The sequence below is a fragment of the Lipotes vexillifer genome, unplaced genomic scaffold, assembly GCF_000442215.2.
Source record: "Lipotes vexillifer unplaced genomic scaffold, Lipotes_vexillifer_v1.1 scaffold450, whole genome shotgun sequence".
Classification (NCBI taxonomy): domain Eukaryota; kingdom Metazoa; phylum Chordata; class Mammalia; order Artiodactyla; family Lipotidae; genus Lipotes; species Lipotes vexillifer.
In genome coordinates this window covers 143427-163529 of record NW_006794180.1, presented here as the reverse complement: position 1 = coordinate 163529, position 20103 = coordinate 143427, and the positions used below count along the sequence as shown (strand labels likewise).

The 20103-nt window shown below is 36.0% G+C and overlaps 2 protein-coding genes across 2 annotated transcripts in view; one reads left to right on the top strand and one right to left on the bottom strand.

Annotated features, from left to right (window-relative positions):
• Positions 1–20103, top strand: part of FBXL13 (F-box and leucine rich repeat protein 13) — a 196590-nt gene that overhangs the window by 56030 nt on the left and 120457 nt on the right. The window contains 2 exon segments of the mRNA XM_007467061.1: positions 7486–7586; positions 10049–10181. Coding sequence (XP_007467123.1) covers positions 7486–7586; positions 10049–10181 — 234 coding nt within the window.
• Positions 16934–20103, bottom strand: part of LRRC17 (leucine rich repeat containing 17) — a 13137-nt gene continuing 9967 nt past the window's right edge. Inside the window, exon 3 of the mRNA XM_007467047.1 lies at positions 16934–17331. Coding sequence (XP_007467109.1) covers positions 16934–17331 — 398 coding nt within the window. The remainder of the gene's footprint in view (positions 17332–20103) is intronic.

Sequence of the window (20103 nt, the reverse complement as noted above, 5' to 3'; positions counted from 1 at the left end):
AGGAATGCCTTTCATATAGTCTGTCTCCATTTATGCAAGAATTTGCACCTGGATGATGGGTACAATCCAGTTAGAAATGTACTTTCTTTTGGTTATAAATAATATTCTGTTAGATTTCTCATTTAAAAGTAATTTAATTACATGATATGGGAAAAATTAGCCTTTTAAACTTAACATTAAAGATCACACAATGGCAATACAACTAGAAGTCTAGTTTTAACTATCTGGCCATGAATCACAACAGTAATCATAAAATTTTCAGTATGGAAGAGGCTTTGGGAGATTTGCTCATCAAAGACCCTCACTTTGCAGATGTGGAAATGGACTCAGGGAAGTTAGGTAATTGAAATGAGTAGTATCGCTCCAAAATTCATGTCCAAACAGAGCCTCAGAATGTGACCTTGTTTGAAAATAGATGTAATTAGCTAAGATAACATCACATTGGATTAGGGTGGGCCTTAAATCTAATGACTGGTTTCTTCATAAAAGAAAGGAGAGGGAGATTCAGATACACAGAAACACACAGGAGGGAAGAAGGCCATGTGAAAAAGATTGGAGTGATGTAGCTATGAGCCAAGGAATGCCAAGGAATGCCAGCAAACAGCAGAAGCTACAAAGAGGCAAGGAGGGAGCCACCTCTAGAGCCTTCAGAGGGAGCATGGCCCTGCCAACACTGTGATTTCAGACTTGTACCCTTTTCTGTTGTTTTAAGCCACACAGTTTGTGATAATTTGTTACAGCAGCCTTGGGAAACTAAGACAGTAACCTTCCAAGGAGTAGCAGTGACTCTGGAATAAAGGCTCAATCCACCCTGAGCATGTCCATTTCCTTGTGTGTTGAGGAGACTCAGAGGTGCTCTCTTCAGTGACTTAATATCTTCACTAGTTCTATTACAGTTTGCTACCCTTAGGGCTTTGCTTTCTGGCCCCCTCTTACTCCAAGTTGTTCTTACCCAACTCTTACACAAGTCACTTGTTCTCACGTTGCTTAGAGTCTCAGAAGTTTGGCCCTACACTTTTACTGCTATTCTGTGCTGCTACTTCTCTTTCCTAGGTTGCTTTTACCTCTGGGCATAAACCCTATTATAATACTTCCTCTAGTATATGTGCAAAACTGTACAGGTACACTTTTCAGGCCATCTGATTGACCATAATACCTTTCCAGTACTTCTAGGCCATTTCAATGACTGACAATTTGCGGCACATTTTCCCCTTTGCAGCACATACAGACAAAAGGTAGAGTTTTTACATTCTGATAAAGTCATTTGATGCACAGAAGTTTTAAACTTTGATGAATCCTAATTTATTTTTTCCTTTATTGCTCATGCTTTTGTTGTCATATCTAAAAGTCCATTGCCAAGCCCAAGGTCATGGAAATTTACCCCTATTTTCTCTTCTAAGAGTTTTATAGATTTTAGCCTTATATTTAGGTTATTGATCCATTTTGAGTAAATCTTGTGTATGATGTGAGGTAGGAGGTCCAAAATTTATTCTTCTGCATTTTGATATCCAGTTGTCCCAGCACTGTTTATTGAAGAGACTGTTCCTGCCACACTGAATGTTCTTGGCATCCTTGCAAAAATCAATTGACCATAGATGTATTGGTTTATTTTTATACTCTTAATTCTACTACAACAGTCTATTTACCTATCCTTATGCCAGTACCATGCAGTTTTGATTACTGTAGCTTTGTAATAAGTTTCAAAATTGGGAAGTGTGTCTCCTTTAAATTTGATTTTCTTTTTCAAAATTGTTTTAGCTACTTGGGGCCCCTTACAATTCCATATGAATTTGAGGATTGGCTTTTCTGTGTTTCTGGAAAAAAAAAAAAGGACCACTGGCATCTTGATAGGGATTATAGTGAATCTGTAGATCACTTTGGGTGGTACTGACATCTTAATATTATTCGTGTTAGTATTACCTATTCCTTGGATATTTGATAGAATAGTCTTGTAAACTCTTTGAGCCTGTGGGTTTGTTTGTTTTTGGTGTTTATTCATAGGCAGATTTCAAAGTCTGATTAAATTTCTTTTATTGTTATTGTTGTTATGTCTTCCAATCTATTAACTTGGGATATTTTTCCATTTATTTAGGTCTTCTTTAATTACTTTCAGTAAAGAAAGAAATTTCAGTGTACTAGTCTTCCACCTCCTTATATTTATTCCTGGGTACTTTATTCAAAAGTGAGGTTTTTAAAATAAAATATTTTAGGCATGCAAAGAAATATAATATAATGAACACCTGTGTAATCACTACTCAGTTTAAGAAATAAAACTTAACAAATGCAATTAAAGCCTCTCTAACTGCATTTTTCCCCCTCCCTCAGAAGTAACTGCTCTCTTACACACCATACACAAAAATAAACTCAAAATGGATTAAAGACCTAAATGTAAGGCCAGACACTATAAAACTCTTAGAGGAAAATATAGGAAGAACACTCTATGACATAAATCACACCACGATCCTTCTTGACCCACCTCCTAGAGCAATGGAAACAAAAATAAAAATAAACAAATGGGACCTAATGAAACTTAAAAGCTTTTGCACAGCAAAGGAAACCATAAAAAAGACAACCCTCACAATAGGAGAAAATATTTGCAAATGAAGCAACTGACAAAGGATTCATCTCTAAAATATACAAGCAGCAGCAGCTCATGCAGCTCCATATCAGAAAAACAAACAACCCAATCCAAAAATGGGCAGAAGACGTAAATAGACATTTCTCCAAAGAAGATATACAGATTGCCAACAAACACATGAAAGGATGCTCAACATCACTAATCATTAGAGAAATGCAAATCAAAACTACAATGAGGTATCACCTCACAATGGTCAGAATGGCCATCATCAAAAAATCTACAAACAGTAAATGCTGGAGAGGGTATGGAGAAAAGGGAACTCTCTTGCACTGTTGGTGGCAATGTAAATTGATACAGCCACTCTGGAGAACAGTATGGAGGTTCCTTAAAAAGCTAAAAATAGAACTACCATATGACCTAGCAATCCCACTACTGGGCATATACCCTGAGAAGACCATAATTCAAAAAGAGTCATGTACCACAATGTTCACTGCAGCTCTATTTACAATAACCAGGACATGGAAGCAACCGAAGTGTCCATCGACAGAAGAATGGATAAAGAAGATGTGGCACATATATACAATGGAATATTACTCACCCATAAAAAGAAATGAAATTGAGTTATTTGTAGTAAGGTGGATGGACCTAAAGTCTGTCATACAGAGTAAGTCAGAAAGAGAAAAACAAATACTGCATGCTAACACATATATATGGAATCTAAAAAAAAAAAAAAGTTCTGGAGAACATAGGGGCAGGACAGGAATAAAGACACAGATGTAGAGAATGGACTTGAGGACACAGGGAGGGGGAAGGGTAAGCTGGCATGAAGTGAGAGAGTGGCATGGACATATATACACTACCAAATGTAAAATAGATAGATAGTGGGAAGCAGCCGCATAGCACAGGGAGATCAGCTGGGTGCTTTGTTACCACCTAGAGTGGTGGGATGGGGGGGTGGGAGGAAGACGCAAGAGGGAGGAGATATGGGGATATATGTATATGTATAGCTGACTGACTTTGTGATACAGCAGAAAAGAACACAACATTGTAAAGCAATTATACTCCAATAAAGATCTTAAAAAAAAGTAACTGCTCTCTTAAATTTAGTGTTTATCATTTCTTTACATAGTTTGATAGGCAGAATAATAGTCCCCTGTGCTACCCGCCCCCCACCCCCACCCCAACCCTCAGAACCTGTGAATACATGGCAAAAGTCTTTGCAGACTCAAGTTAAAGATCTTGAGATGGTGAGATTATCCTTGTTTATCTGGGTGGATCCAATGTAATCACAAGGGTCCTTATAAGTAAAAGAGGGAGGTAGGATTCCTTGTAAATACATCTCTCCCAAGGGCCAGATAAGCACCAGTGTCTCTAGCTTTTATGATCTATAGATGTCTCCCAGGTCCTGTGACACATATCTCCTTGAATGTAAATTATTAGGGATCTTCCTGACATCTTGGGAGCTTGACCTAGGGAACTAGGCCAGATTATACACATTTGACCTTCTTGGGGAGACAAGAGAAGTTTTATTATCCTTTTAGATCAGAGAAATTAACTAGACAGAAAGCTACAGATCTAATCTCCATAGTATGTGGAAAGTAAAATGTTTATAGAGGAAGTGAAGACAAAACATTACCTTTTTATCATATAGATTTCTGTCTCCAGAGGCTAGAGCTTTTTCCTCAGGAGCACTGAGGAATCCAGGAAAGATTTTTATTTCCTCACACTGATTTATCAACAATTGAGAGTTCTGATATAATCTTTCATCATGATTGTGGATTTGTCAATTTCTCCTTTGTATCTTTGCAGCTATACTACTGGATACTTTCATTTAGAATTGTTATATATCTTTAGTAAGTTATTTGTATTGTTTTCTTTAATTATAATGTAGTGACCCTCTTTATCAGATACATTTTAAAAATCCACCTAAAATACTGAACAAGATGAACACAACTGAAAGGAAATTTGATCGTTATATTGATATTAGAGGGGAAAACTTTAAAGCAAAAGCATTATTAGGGATAATCTTTGTCTTCCAAGCAGTGAATTTTGTTAAATTTATTATTACTAGATATACTTAGATTCATTTTTCTCATCTTATTTTATACTATTTATTCTCTTGTATGTGCTTCTGTTTTGTCCTTTCCTGCCTTTATTTACTGAATTTTAAAAGCTACCCCCTTGTCCCCATTTTCATGTGTTAGAAGATATCCATTCTATTTCCACTATTTCGGTGGCTTCTCTTAAATATTTTTGACATGTGCACTTACCTTAATAAAGCCTAAAGTAAATTAACAGCTATACTTTCTTCCTGACTAGTTAATGGAATTTAGAACATTTTAACTCTGATTACTTTCTCCAGTCTTAGAATATGAATATTTTCCAGCGGTTTTGTCCCTTGTTTTTTGTACTCCCACGTGTCATCATCCTTATATGTTTTTATAAGGTTGCTGGGTTAACCCTTATGCTTATTAAATTTCTTTGCCCCATCATTACTATTTCATCTCACTCCTTTCCTCTGATTTCAATGTCCTTTAGAAGTTGTTTTGTGATGGGTCTATTGGAGGCAAACTCTCTCAGTCTTTGTTGTAGAGTGTCTTTACTTAATACTCATCCTTGAGTTGTAATTTACTTGCATGTGGTATCTGAGATTGGTAAGTATTTTCTGCTGACTATGCTTTCTGAGACTGCTAAGTGACATTCTTTTGTAGGTAATCTGTCTCCGGTTGCATTTAAGGTTTTCCTTTGCTTATGGCCTTTTGCAATTTCACTACAAACCCATGGTATCTTGATTATCCTGTTTGGGATTTCTTGTGCTTCTTGAATCTGAGAATTGTTGCTTTTCATCAGTTCTAAAGCATTTTTGTCTGTAATATTTTTGAGTTTTGCCTTGATTCCATTCACTCTGTTCCTTCCTTCTGGAAATTCTATAAAGATATACAGAATATTGGACCTTTTTATGTTATATAATGTGTCTCTTAACCTCCTTTATATTTTCCATCTCTTTATCTCTCTGTGCTTTATCCTGTGTAATTTCATTATACATAATCCAGTTTGTGATTTCTTGTATTAGCTGGGTTTCTGCTGCTATTTAATTCATCTGTTGAGTTTTTAGTTTCAATCATTATGTTTTTAATTGCCATGAATTTTATTTGGTTTCTTTATAAATCTGCCCAGTCCTTTTTCAACAACAGCTTTTCTCAAGAATTTTTTTGTCTTCATCACCTTAATGTTTTCATGATTACTGACAATTTTATTCATGAAGTTATTGTTTTCCTGTTGTTCACTCTTGTTAGACTTTTTTTCCTTCCTGTGTTTTGTAATTTTTATTGAGAGCTCATTTTGTTGTGGCTTAATCTGTAGGAATTCTACAAGACCAGGTTTGAGGGTGTGTTTCTTTAGAGAGAGGGTATTTGTTTCTGCCAAATGCCCCATAGTTACTACCAAGTTGGAAACTCTTTTCATGTTAATGTATCAAATACAATTACAAAGGTAATAAATTCAAGTTAGATCCCACAAATAATTAAAATTCAAATTCCAATGCACACAATAAGTGGTCTTTGGTTACAAATTCTTTGGGAAATTTTTTTCATCCCAGGCTAGGTACTTTAGTTTTTCTCTTGTCAATAGCAGTTTTTTATTTTGTTTTTACATCTCTTTTTTAAAATCTGGGATTTCTCTGTCTCTCGCCCTTTCTCTGTCTCCTTCTCTTTCTCTCTCTGACTCAGCTATGACCTCCAGCTTTGTATAAGCCGGGTAACTTTTTCTGTCCCTGCATGGCCAGTAAAATCTGAACCTATTTGTTATGAAAAGCAGCAACCACCTCCACTGTTCTCCCATCCCAAGCAACTATGACATGGATATCTTATTGTGTGTCTGGGTTTACAAAGACTGGGGCCCTGGATATTTTCCTTACTTTCTTGAAAACTCAATTATTTTTTAAAAACAAATGTTTGTTTTAGAGAGTAGAAAACTGATTATTAGAGGTTATGGGGTAGGGGAAATAAGGAGTTTGGAAAAAGGATATCAACTTTCAGCTATAAGATGAATAAGGTCTGAGAATCTAAAGTAATACACAGAGATAAATAATCTAATACACTTTAGATTAAAAGTAATCTAAAGTCATCTAAATAATGACTATGGTTGATAACACTGTGTTGTATAATTGAAATTTGCTAACAGAGTAGAACTTAAATGTTCTCATAAAAATAAATAAAGATAAGTATGTGAGATGTTGGATATGTTTAACTAGATGGGGGAATCCTTTTACAATGTATACATAAATCAACTCACTATGATGTACACTTTAAATATCTTACAATTTTATGGCAATATACCTCAATAAAGCTGAAATTTTAAAAAATTTAAAAAGGAAATATTTTAAAAAAATGTTTGTTTTAGCATTTACTGATGTTTTGTATCAAGAGGATTTCCAAATTTTCTAGTCTACCATTTTTCTAGAAATAGAAGCCAAAGTGGGTTTATTGATCTTTCCCAGGAGTCCTATAACTTTAAAAAGAATCCAGTTCAGCAAATAATTATTGAATGCCTTCTATGTAGTACCAGCTATTATTTAGGGAAATTATTCACTTTCTAGCAGAATACCACTTTCATTCAGAAAATAAAATAAATCTACCTATCTTCCTCACCATCCTTCTGCAACTATCAATTTGATCACATTATATCAAAGGCAGCATCAGATAAGTTCTAGAACTCTAGATAAAATTCCTACCTTCAGATAAAATTCAAGCACATAAACCCCTGCTACCACAATATACGGATTACATTACCATTAACACACACACACACACACACACACACACACACACACACACACACAATGGTAAATTGAAGAGTTAGATCAAAATTCACATATTTTTTCAAAATCGTGAATGTTTTTCTTTGTGTTTGGATTTTCTCCTACCTCACTTTAAGAGACGTGGTAATATGTGGTCAAGTTAATCACTCCTGGTTGTTGATGACACAAATGAGCTCATTGTGGAATGGTGTAAGTAGACACGACCTGAAGCTATGTCTTTATTCTAGTTCTCAAAGGAGAACAGACTGCTATAAAGCCACCTGTAATGGGGAATACCTTCTTCCCTGCTCCACAACATGGGGCCACAAAAAGTAGGTGCATTTGTTTCTCTTTTGTCCAGGCACAAGCCTGAAGGACAAGATAAAAAAATGTTATTTGAAGAGATTCAATATGAGTATTTTCTAATTTAAATAGTAGAAACAAATTGAATATTATTTTTGGATTGAAACAAAGCTCCATTATATCTGAGTTAGGCTTAACATTGACTTACTCAAGGAGCTCCAGAGATATAAAGAGAAAATGCAAGCAAGGTACTTATTGTAGAGCCTGGCAAGTAGGCAGCACTCAGTAAATATTAGCTATTATTGTTGGTTCAAAAAATACAACAAAGCAGCACAAAATATGGAGTAAAGGAAAAAAAATTACTGAGCATGAAATAGGGCTAAAATATACAACATGTATGCAAAGCTTGTTTGATAATTCTTAGTGTATTTGCATGCACATGTACACACACACACTCAGGAATTTTCTAATGCAGACTCCTAGGCTCATGCCTCTGTATTGTTCTTGTCATTGCACTATTTTTATACTATTCTCATAAACTAGAACAAGCTTATATTTTTCATTCCAAAGAGACATTGGGTGGTAGGTCTTAGCCAACAACAGAAAATAAGCATGTGTTATCCCTGATGACCTTTCTTTTCTTTCTCTTGTATGATTGCTTTAATCTTAACAACTGTGATCATTTATGCCATCAACAAATGTTGGAGTAGTAACATTTTCCTTGTTGCCTAAGTCTAGTAAATAGCTGGCTTCACCACCCCTCCTTAATTGCTATTGATTGGAGGACAAATGATATCATGTGCTCAGACTGATCTATGAATAGGTGGTCGGGGTCATTCTGCAGAAACTTTGACAAAGAAACTAAGAGGAGTTGACAAGGTACAGGGAATCTAGGCTCCATAAGTCAACTCAGAATCTATATCTCATCAGAACACCATCCCATTCTTGGCTATACTGCTCTACTCTCACCTTATGAGCAATGGCAATAAGAAAATGTGCTTCTGTCTTAGTTAACCCTTCTTAGCTACCAAATTTAGTATTCCTGTCTCAGATGTATTTTTAGTTGAAGGCAGTGATTCTTAAGCTTTAGAATGCATTAGAATCATCTGAAGGGATTGTTAAGACAGATTGATGGTTGCCACCCTCTGAGTTTCTGACTTAGTAGGTCTGGGGTGGGGCTTGAGAATTTGCGTTTCCAACAAGTTCCTGGGTGATGCTGATGCTGCTGGTCCCAGGACCACACTAAGAACCACTGATTTAAAGGAATAAATCTCTTACTTATGTGACAGATTAGGTGTTACCTTTTCCTTTGGAAAACCCATAAAGAAGAAAAATAAATAAATCAAATGATCTGGAAGAGAAAGAACATGTACAATATTAACATCAGGACAAATCTTGCAGAAAACTGGCAGAAAAAGCCAGCACTTCTGCTAAGACTTCATTGGGTAAAGATGAAGAAAATATGAGCATATGGCAGTGAAGAACAAAGCCAGGATAGGAAGTTAAGCTGCTTTATGTTCAGCAAATTTCTCTTTCCTCAATTATGTGTTGTCCTTCATTTGCAGTTATTTTTTCCTTTATTTGTGAGTGCTCAAATGTGGCGCAACTATAACAAACATTTTAGCTCAAAGAATAGTTTTGTTCAGAAGGCAATGAGAAAGTGAATGTTCATATACTTAACCTTTTAGCTGAAAGATAGTATTAATACTATGTTATTGTTATCAACTATACTTCAATTTTAAAAATACTATGTTATTGTTTATCAACCAGCCCTGGCCATTCGCAGCTCTCTAAACCTCTGTGCTCTTCAATTTTACATATAATCAGCAAGGTACACTCAGGTCATCTTTCCTTTTCTCTAGAACTACCCCCTCCAAATTATGAGTTATGAAAAAGCCATTATAGACCACACACTCTAAATTGTCTTTCCTATAGCCAAGGACTCAATGTATAGTTAGTGCTCATGAAAAAAGAAGCAGGCACACATTAATGATGAACCCAGGAGGGTTCACTGACATTGAAGAAGGGGGAAGACTTGGGTCTCACCTGGAATTATAGGGGGGCATCCAGGCCACTCTAAGACAGTTGACTCTGTTGAGGGGTGGATGTGAGACCCCTGCCCTCCCAGCTGTCAACCTGGACTGGACATTTGGAATCTGTTTTTAATTAAACCTAGGAATGACCATGAAAAAAAAAAATCTATTTGTAATTAAACCGGGGAATGACCACAAAAAACCCAAACCCCCCCCAAAAAAAAATGAGTGGTGAGATGAAGAAATTTTAGTTCTTTGATGCTTTAAAAATATTTTTAAAGTTTTACATGCAAAAGATCTGTCTCATTTCTTAATATTTTTGTTTATCCTTTTTAGATTGATTTTTCCGCAGTAAAAAATATAATCACAGATAAACACATAGTGTCTACTTTGCAAAGGTGGCGTCTAAATGTGCTGTGCTTGAATTTCCGTGGTTGTGTTCTCCGACTGAAAACTTTGAGATCAGTAAGTATGTTCATTACAACTGTTTGTCTTGCTTTCTTGTATTTTAAAATGGAAACTTCAATTACCGCCTTAGGCCATAAGAATGCCTATTAAAACTATTTAAAAGTCCTATAATATAGCCAGCTCTTGCTGGAGTGTATGCCCTGGGAGTTGGTCCTTCTTGACTGCTTTTTTTTTTTTGGTCTAACGTTTTTCTATCTATATGCCATTAGTTTATCCACAAATAAAATACAATATAAGAACTTCTCATTAAAGAAATTCTAACAATAGACAGTAGAAGCAGAAATCTACCTTCATCTCCCTCAAACCCATTCACTTACCCCATGGTACTCAACATTATCAGTCTTTCTGTTTTTCTAAAATACATTTATGTATTTGTGATTAAAAATACACAATTTTAATTTTTAACATTAAAGGGATCATACTGTCTTATATTTTCTATTATGTCTTGGAAATCTTTTCATGTCAGTACATATAGAACTACTAAGTTATTTTCCCATTTTATGGCTATACTGTAACTTATTTAACTTTCTTCCTATTGATGGACATTGAGGTTATTTCCAGTTTTTTCCAAGCTGTTTTGTGAAGTCTGTATTTAATTGTCTTAGTTCAGGCTGCTATAATAAAGTTCCATTTTGGCTGGGTGGCTTATAAACCACAAAAACTTATTTCTCATAGTTCTAGAGGCTGGACGTCCAAGATCAGGGTGCCAACGTGGTTGGGCTCTAGTGAGGGCCCTGTTCTGGGTCGTGGACTTCCGTCTTCTCCCTGTATCCTCACATGGTAGACAGCAGAAGAAAGCACTCTCTGGAATCCTTTGTGTATGGGCACTAATCCTATTCATGAGAGTTCCACCTTAATTACATCCCAAAGGCCCCACCTCCTAATACCATCACACTGGGGGTTAGGATTCCAACATGTGAATTTTGGGGGGACACATTCAGCCCACTGCATTAACTCATATGTCCTTTGAGGTACATTTTTAAGTTTCCATATGTATTTCTGGAAATGAGAGAAAAAATAGATTTCAAAAAGTATACATCCATGTTGACTTCAGATAATGAGAAAGAATGCCATAAACACATGTAAATAACAACATGGATGAGTCTAAAGATATTAATGGGCAAAAGCAAGTTGCAGAATGATATACATAATCTAATACCATTTGTATATAACTTTTCAATGTGTAAAATAATACCATATACTTTATATTTGGAAATAATTTCAATACTATATATTCAAGGGCACTTGTACATACACACACACAGTAAAATATAAAAAGCATGCATGGGAATCAAAAACCCCAAATGCAAGATAGTGGTTACCTCTGAGGTGGAGAGGGTTGAATGAAATGGGGAAGAGGTTCACAAGGGGTTTCAACTGTTATCTGTAATATTTTTTAAATTGAAAAAAGAAAAAATACAAAATGGAATAATTCTAATTGGTTATTGCTGGTGCTGAAGGAAGCGGTAGCTTTATATATGATGTTATTTTACCTTATCACGTATTAAACTATCTTCTCGGTTTTAAGTTTCTTGGTTGAATCTCTTAGGTTTTCTAGGTAGACTATCATGTCATCTGGAAATACTAACAGTTTTATTTCCATTCATTCCTATTCTTGTATCTTTTACTTCTTTTTTTCAGTAGCAAGGATATGCAGCCATCTTGTCTTGTTCTTGAGTCCTTTTCTCATATTTTTAATGAGAATGGTGTTAATATTATTATATCTTTTAATTTCTGGGACACACCCTTCATAAAGATATAATGCTGCTCCATCTTTTACAGCAGCCATCTTATGCATGTTCCTCATTCAATCTGGTCATGTCTGCCTTTGGATTTTTAGGAACTATTAATTTCTGATCCACCAAGACCATTCCTTTTTATTTTCCAAGGATATTATAGATTAAAAATCATTCATTTCTTGTAATTTGGGTAGGAGAGGAAAACTGAAACATGTGCTTAGTCTGACATCTTAAACCAATTTGTTACTTTTTTCTTCTTTTGCTCTCTCTCCTTGTGATTTGGTGACTATCTTTAGTGTTTTGTTTGGATTTTTTTTCTCTTTTTGTGTGTGTGTATCTATTATAAATTTTTGGTTTGTGGTTACCATGAGGTGTATATACAGCAATCTTTATACATATTTGATTATTTTATTTTATTTATTTATTTTTTTTAACATCTTTATTGGGGTATAATTGCTTTACAATGGTGTGTTAGTTTCTGCTTTATAACAGAGTGAGTCAGTTATACATATATATATGTTCCCATATCTCTTCCCTCTTTGTCTCCCTCCCTCCCACCCTCCCTATCCCACCCCTCCAGACAGCCACAAAGAACCGAGCCGGTTTCCCTGTGCCATGCGGCTGCTTCCCACTGGCTATCTACCTTACGTTTGTTAGTATATATATGTCCATGTCTCTCTCTCGCCCTAACACACCTCACCCTTCCCCCTCCCCATATCCTCAAGTCTGTTCTCCAGTAGGTCTCTGTCTTTATTCCTGTTTTACCCCTAGGTTCTTCATAACATTTTTTTTTCTTAAATTCCATATATATGTGTTAGCATACGGTATTTGTCCTTCTCTTTCTGACTTACTTCACTCTGTATGACAGACTCTAGATCTATCCACCTCATTACAAATAGCTCAATTTCGTTTCTTTTTATGGCTGAGTAATATTCCATTGTATATATGTGCCACATCTTCTTTATCCATTCATCCGACGACGGGCACTTAGGTTGTTTCCATCTCCGGGCTATTGTAAATAGAGCTGCAATGAACATTTTGGTACATGACTCTTTCTGAATTCTGGTTTCCTCAGGGTATATACCTAGTAGTGGGATTGCTGGGTCATATGGTAGTTCTATTTGTAGTTTTTTAAGGAACCTCCATACTGTTCTCCATAGTGGCTGAACCAATTCACATTCCCACCAGCAGTGCAAGAGTGTTCCCTTTTCTCCACACCCTCTCCAGCATTTATTGTTTCTAGATTTTTTGATGATGGCCATTCTGACTGGTGTGAGATGATATCTCATTGTAGTTTTGATTTGCATTTCTCTAATGATTAATGATGTTGAGCATTCTTTCATGTGTTTGTTGGCAGTCTGTATATCTTCTTTGGAGAAATGTCTATTTAGGTCTTCTGCCCATTTTTGGATTGGGTTGTTCCTAATCTCTTGTTTGAATGCATTTTAACAACCCTGCATTTTTACTCCCCCCAAGTTTGTTTTTGACATCATAGTTTACACCTTTCGTTTCGTGCATCTCTTAACTACTTATTGTTGATATAGATGATTTTACTACTTTTGTCTTTTAAACTTCCTACTAGCTTTATAAGTGGTTGATGTGCTATCTTCACTGTATATTTGCCTTTACCGATGAGATTTTCCTCCTTTTGTAATTTTCATATTTCTAGTTTCTAGGCCTTTTCTTTTCCACTTAGTGAAGTCCCTTTAACATTTCTTGTAAACCCAGTTTCTTTCAGCTTTTGCTTGTCTATAAAACTCTTGATCTTTTCTTTGAATCTGAATGATAGCCTTGAGTAGATTATTCTTTTTCCTTTTATCATTTTAAAAATATCATGCCACTCCCTTTTGGTGTGCAGAGTTTCTGCTGAAAAGGCAGCTGATGGTCTTATAGGAGTTACCTTGTTACACTGTTGACTGATACATATTACATCTCCCCATCATACACCAACACTCCACCTCCTGCAGAAAGAAGCCCCAACATCTCACAGAATTTAGGCAAGTAGATTCTCATTACTGAATTGCTTCTATTTGCTAGAGCAGGAGACTTGTTCAGATTTCTCAGAAACAGATGTTAATTGATCCAGGGTGTAAACTCCAGAGGAGGGGATGGTTAGTAAATGAATAATCTGAACTGTTTAATGTTAAATATCTTTCCCAAATAATCAAGAATTAGGGCAGAGCTGTCTCAGGCTTAGGACTCAGGAGAACTCAGCTTGTAGTAAATCTTATTTACTTCAGAAAAATCAAAGAATCATAGAACTAGTTGAAAAAAAAAAACACTTGGGTATTTGGATAAAAACTCAAGTGATATTTAAACATATATGTTCAAATATGTAGCTCTCAGGACTGTATTATTTTTGACTACCATAAAATATACTTTAAAAAAAAATCTCTTGAATTTCATCACCTATTGAACAGAAGGAAGTTGCAAAGGCAAGTTATTAATCAATCAAGTATGAAATTGGCAGAAAGGGTGGATATATGTATAACTGATTCACTTTGCTGTACAGCAGAAACTAACATAGCATTATAAATCAATATTCGAATAAAAATTAATTTAAAAAAGAAATTAGCAGAAGAGGAGATATCTAATTATTAATTCCATCACTGATCAACTATTCTTCCCTGAAAAAATATAAACTCTGATACAAAGAAAGAGCAAATTTTAAGCTTTTAAAAATGTATTTAAATTTTGGCCCTGGGAGATATTAGCAATTCTAAATGACTTACTTTTGGATGGTCTGGATCAATTTCTATCATGATGTGTTCCAGAGCTTTATTTTCAAATAGATCCCTGGGAATGATCCTGAATATAAAAATAAACCAATAAAATTCCCAGCTAGCTTCCAAAAATTAAACCAGAGAGTAACTTGGGTCCTTTCTCTGAATCAGATTTAATGCCCTTATTTCTTTCCAGAACCCTCACATTCCCACTGTGTGCCTCTGTCTTCCACTGAGGTCCCACCTGGCTTTCTCCACCATCAAATCTTGGATGTTTTATTTAATATTCCACTCTGAGTGCTCATCAACAATAAGTGAATTTATTACATCTCTCTGGTAACACTTCAAACTTAACAGCTACCTTCAATACCTCATGTTGAACAATGTGAGAATTTGCATTGAGAACCAGTATTTCTAAGTCTCCACCCTGACCCAAACCATTGATAAAATGCACATAGCGGTTAGAACCTTACAATACAGTGTCATTTCCTGAACCACCAGCTCCAGCAATTGTTCCAGCTTCCCACTCTCTTGGTTTCCTCTACATATTAATAGAATTAACTGACATGACCCAAAGATTATCACCTGCCCTCATTAAGCGTTTCAGGAGAAAAAGCACCTACTATTCTTTTAGTGTCTGTTTCTGGAAGTTCTGATGTGAGGCAGCCATGACTAAAGGTAACATTTAGAGTGCTCTGTATCCTTGCACAGTAGAAAGGACTTAGGCAGACCTGAATCTAGGCTCTGGCACCTGCCAGCTTTGTGGCTCTCCTACATACTAAGCCTTGGTTTCCTCACCTAGAAAAGGCAGATAATATTATGTACCTCAGAGGGATCTTGTGAGAATTAGAAATAGAATACGTGAAGCTCTTAGCACAGTGTCTGGCCTCTAATAGGTGTTTAAGAAATGTTCAAGGGAATTCCCTGGAGGACCCACGTGGTTAGGACTTGGTGCTTTCACTGCTGTGGCCTGGGTTCAATCCCTGGCTGGGGAACTAAGATCCTGCAAGCCACGTGGTACAGCCAAAAAAAAAAAAAAGGAATGCTCAATACTATTTGTTATTTACCACGTTCTATACTTTGGAAATTTGTACAAGTATCAGATAAGACCAGTTGTTAAACTTTGTATGAACACCTTGATATAAGAAATGGAAATATATTCAATTCAGTGAAAAGAAAATCTGCACAAAAAGGAAAAAGTGGTATTTCTAATGATATGTACATATTTCTTTGCATTTTATTTTTCTAATAGTACAGTACTATCAAAATACAAACTGATGGGGTCAGTCTCCAGACACTTCCTCTCTTTCTGGTGATTGTTTCTTCAGGTGAGCTAATTTTAACCTGCAACGCAAATCATGGGGCTTCTTTTGGGTACCACCTCTGCCCTCAGTTGCTTCTGATATCACTTCCCTTTTTGTTTGCTTCTTTTTCATCCCAAATCCTGACCCTGAATCCTAATTTCATCCTGTTTTATATTCCTTGACATATTAGCTTAGCAGGAAGGGCTCTCAGATCCTTCCCACTGACAGGTGGCTTCCTAGTCTGAACTCTGTTAAAAAACCAGTGCTGTTTCCACATTTACTATAGTTTATACCTGTTCAGAGCTCATGTTCACATCATCTACAACTGCTTCTGAGAGTCCCATCTTCTGAGCGGTCTCTAATATAATTCTCAGATTCTTGACTTATTGCCTGTGGCAATTCTCCTTCAGGTCTAGCTTGACAGTTTTTTGCAAGGATCAGTGAAAAGTAGTTGAGAATTTGGGTTTACCAGGACCTCATTTTGGAGTGCACAGGAATCAGAAATGGAAATTTATTCAATGCACAAGCTGACTTACTGAAAAAAAAAAAAGTTGGGGGGCAGAGGGGAGAGAATTACATTTTATTATTACTAAGCATTTGTATCTCTTCATTTTGATCTTTAGGTATGTGCAAGCAGCTCTTGAAAAGCATGTAAAAATGAACCAGGTTTTTTTAATTTTCAAAAAGCAGTAAAAACATTTATACAGAACATTATGACCTCCTAACGCCATCATTAGGACCCAACACCTGCAGGTTACCAGTGTGGAGTCACCATCAAAAGCTGTTCTGCAAACAGGCAGGCAAACAGCATGAGAGCATTCCCTTGATTACTATACTGTGACAACAATAATAATAATTAAGGGAACCTTCCTTTAGCTGGGTAACCTCGCCTAAATAGGTAAAACAGTTAATCAAAATCTAAACATGCGGTTTTCCAACACCAGTTTAGCAAATACAAAATTAGCTGCAACCAGAACAATTTCTAAGTTATCCCACAATAGTGATTCTTACACTTTGTTTCTTTGCTGTGTGATCCTTATGTATTTTTTCCCATTCATCATCTTCTGTATCCTGGTCAAATGTTTCAGGGTATGCTGGTAATTTGTCTTTGGGGCATTCTTCATAGTAACTCCGAACATATTTTCCCACAAACCACCCTTTGTATTCTTTGGGCATTTTGCACTCCAGGCCATTATAGTGCACGTTGTAGTGATGCATTAACCAGTAGTAGAGGTAGTGGATGTTGTAGTCACATCTCCAAGGGTTATCTCTGAGCCACAAGAGTTTCAAAAAATACAAGTCTTCTAATACTCCATAGTCAAAGTTTTGCAGACTGTTGTTTGATAAATCTAACTCTTCTAAATGTGTGAGTCCTAAAAAAGCAGCTAGAAACAGAAAATATTTATTAAACCAATTGGGTAATTGAGTTAAGTGCACTGTATATTATAAGGACAAATTTAAATTAAAAATAAGAGAGTTAATTCTCTCTATTGAAAAAGGAAAAGATTTCCCTCCCCGCCTTTTTCTCAGAGTTCTTACTTTAGAAAACTTGCAAGTACTTTCTCTTCTCTTTGAAATGTGTATATAACCTTTAGAAGACTAAAGAGGCCTTTTTCAGCTTTATAAGGATCGTCCTTCTTAAGAACCTGGGAGCCATCTCTTTGAAATGGAAACATCAAGGGAGATAACACCTGTCTCCCAGTTTCTGTGTGGGGGGTAGGAGCCTTCTTCCAAGTCACAAAACTACCTCTTGTCATAAAGATATAAGTTTGTTTTCCTCTCAATAAAGCCAATTAGCTAACACAGATGCCAACTCACTTGCGAGTAAGGTTAGAATGAATAATGTTTGACAAACGGTGCTGTCAAGTCTTCTTACTTAAGAACTAGCTATTAATTATCCTGAAAACACGTATGTATTAGGTTCTATCTGCTTGGCTATACAAAGGGTGAGATTTCTTTCTGTCTCTGCAATCTCTTAGCAGATTGCCTGTGATGTACATCACATTCTGGTTTAATGCTTATTCAATAATAAAAGAATCTTCTTTCTCTTTACCATTGTGGAGAGGATTTCTGTGTTGGGTGAAGACTTTGGTTTTAATTATATTTCCCTAACAGTATACATGTCTAAATGCAAAATTCTGAAATATGTTTTTACTCAAAGCTTTCCCCTTGATTAAATTGACTAGAATACAATATTTTATTTGAAAAATCAGTTTTAAGTTAGCTTTCTAAAAATGTACTTTGTGCTCATGTGCATTTTTTAATACTCACTGGAAAGATGCCACAAAAAAGGCATGAATTAGGAAAATATCTCAAATGTAAGACATAGTGCATAAAAAATGAGAAACGTGTTTGGGTGTGATTTGACAGCTCTCTGGGATATAACTCTGAAAATGCCTAGAAAATAGCCGTTTCCCAGTTTCCTTCCCAGGGGGAAGGAATTATATTCTTGTATTGTCCAAAACCAAAAAAATTTTTATCAACATTTTTAAGACATCTGGTTGTATTTTGGCAAGCTATGGTAGCTATCAGCTTTGAATCCATATGTATTTAATTCTGTTGGAGGGTGGATAATTAAAACAAATATTAAACACATAACAAAATAATACAACAAAAAGCTTTTTTTTCCCCCTCTGAGAGTAAAGAAATCTAAACCTAAATTATCCCTACTTCAGTTGATGTAAACTGACCAGGTACTCTAGAATTTACAGGTCAAGGCTGATTTCAAATATTTTGTTTCTGTTTCAAACATTTTCTCATTGCTCTTTTAAAATACTCTCTTCAGAGCATACAGTGCCCTTATTTTGAATTTGAAAAATATGCTCTCAAACTAATACCATTAACTATTTTCATATCATTTGTTCTCAGACAAAACCCTTAATTCCCCCTAAAAGAAGTCTATTTTGGTGCAAAGCAATGACTTTGGTCATTGGGAGAGGGGAGCAGGTGGCTGGGGAGGAGCAAAAGGTCAGCCCTTGCAATGATAGTTCTGAAGACACTGCATTTTAAAAAATTTGCTAACATTTTGTGAGTTAATGATCTCACAATTTTCTTTCTTTCTTTCTTTCTTTCTTTCTTTCTTTTTTTTTTTTTTGCGGTACGCGGGCCTCTCACTGTTGTGGCCTCTCCCGTTGCGGAGCACAGGCTCCAGACGTGCAGGCTCAGCGGCCATGGCTCACGGGCCCAGCCGCTCTCCGGCATGTGGGATCTTCCTGGACCAGTGCACGAACCCGTGTCCCCTGCATCGGCAGGCGGACTCCCAACTACTGTGCCACCAGGGAAGCCCTCTTTTCTTTTTTTTAAAAAAATTATTTTTGGCTCCGTTGGGTCTTTGTTGCTGCATGCGGGCGAGCGGGGGCGGGGGAAATTAGACACTTGCCCAGGGACCCGAGACAGGCATGCCTGTCTTGCAGTTCTTTGGTTTTCATTGAGCAAAAGAGGATCTCCACCTCCAAATTCTTCACTCTGTGGCCTGGCTTTGTGAAGACCGGCTACCAGTGACTGACCTGCACACTAGTACAATGATCGCTTCGTTTGGGAGAAGAGTATCTCTATAGTATTCTTATTCAATGTAAAATGAAAATTGCTTTTGATCTCAAAATTTGAAGATACTCCCAAGTTTACACTGTCTGTATGAGTGTAGCATATTGCTGTTGCTTTCAAAATTTTTTAAAATTATGATTTCTTAATATTTAAAAATGTTATTAATACTAAAATATGCCCCGGTAGCTCTAGAATATTCATTTTCAGTTTTTACTTCTACAATGTTAAAATCCTAATGTTCTGTTAATGGTATTAAATTACCTTTAAGAAAACAAGAAACAATTGTACTCAAAATGTTTATGACATTAACATTGCACTATTAATAGTAGTAATACACATTTTTAAAGACAGAGCTTTTCAAATTATGAACGCACTGCAAAGGCACAAATATTATGTACGTTACAAATCTGATCAACATTGCAGTAATTCTCAGTTCTTTCTAAAATTCAGTGAGTTAACTTACCATGCTCATTTTTGTCATAGGCTTTGCTTAGCAAATGGAGAAGAGATTTGAAGGATGGAAAAGAGAATTGATCTTGATCTAGGATTAGATAAAATCCCTCTGGCTCTAGTTTGAGCACATTTTATCTTAATTCATGAGCACACTAGATTTT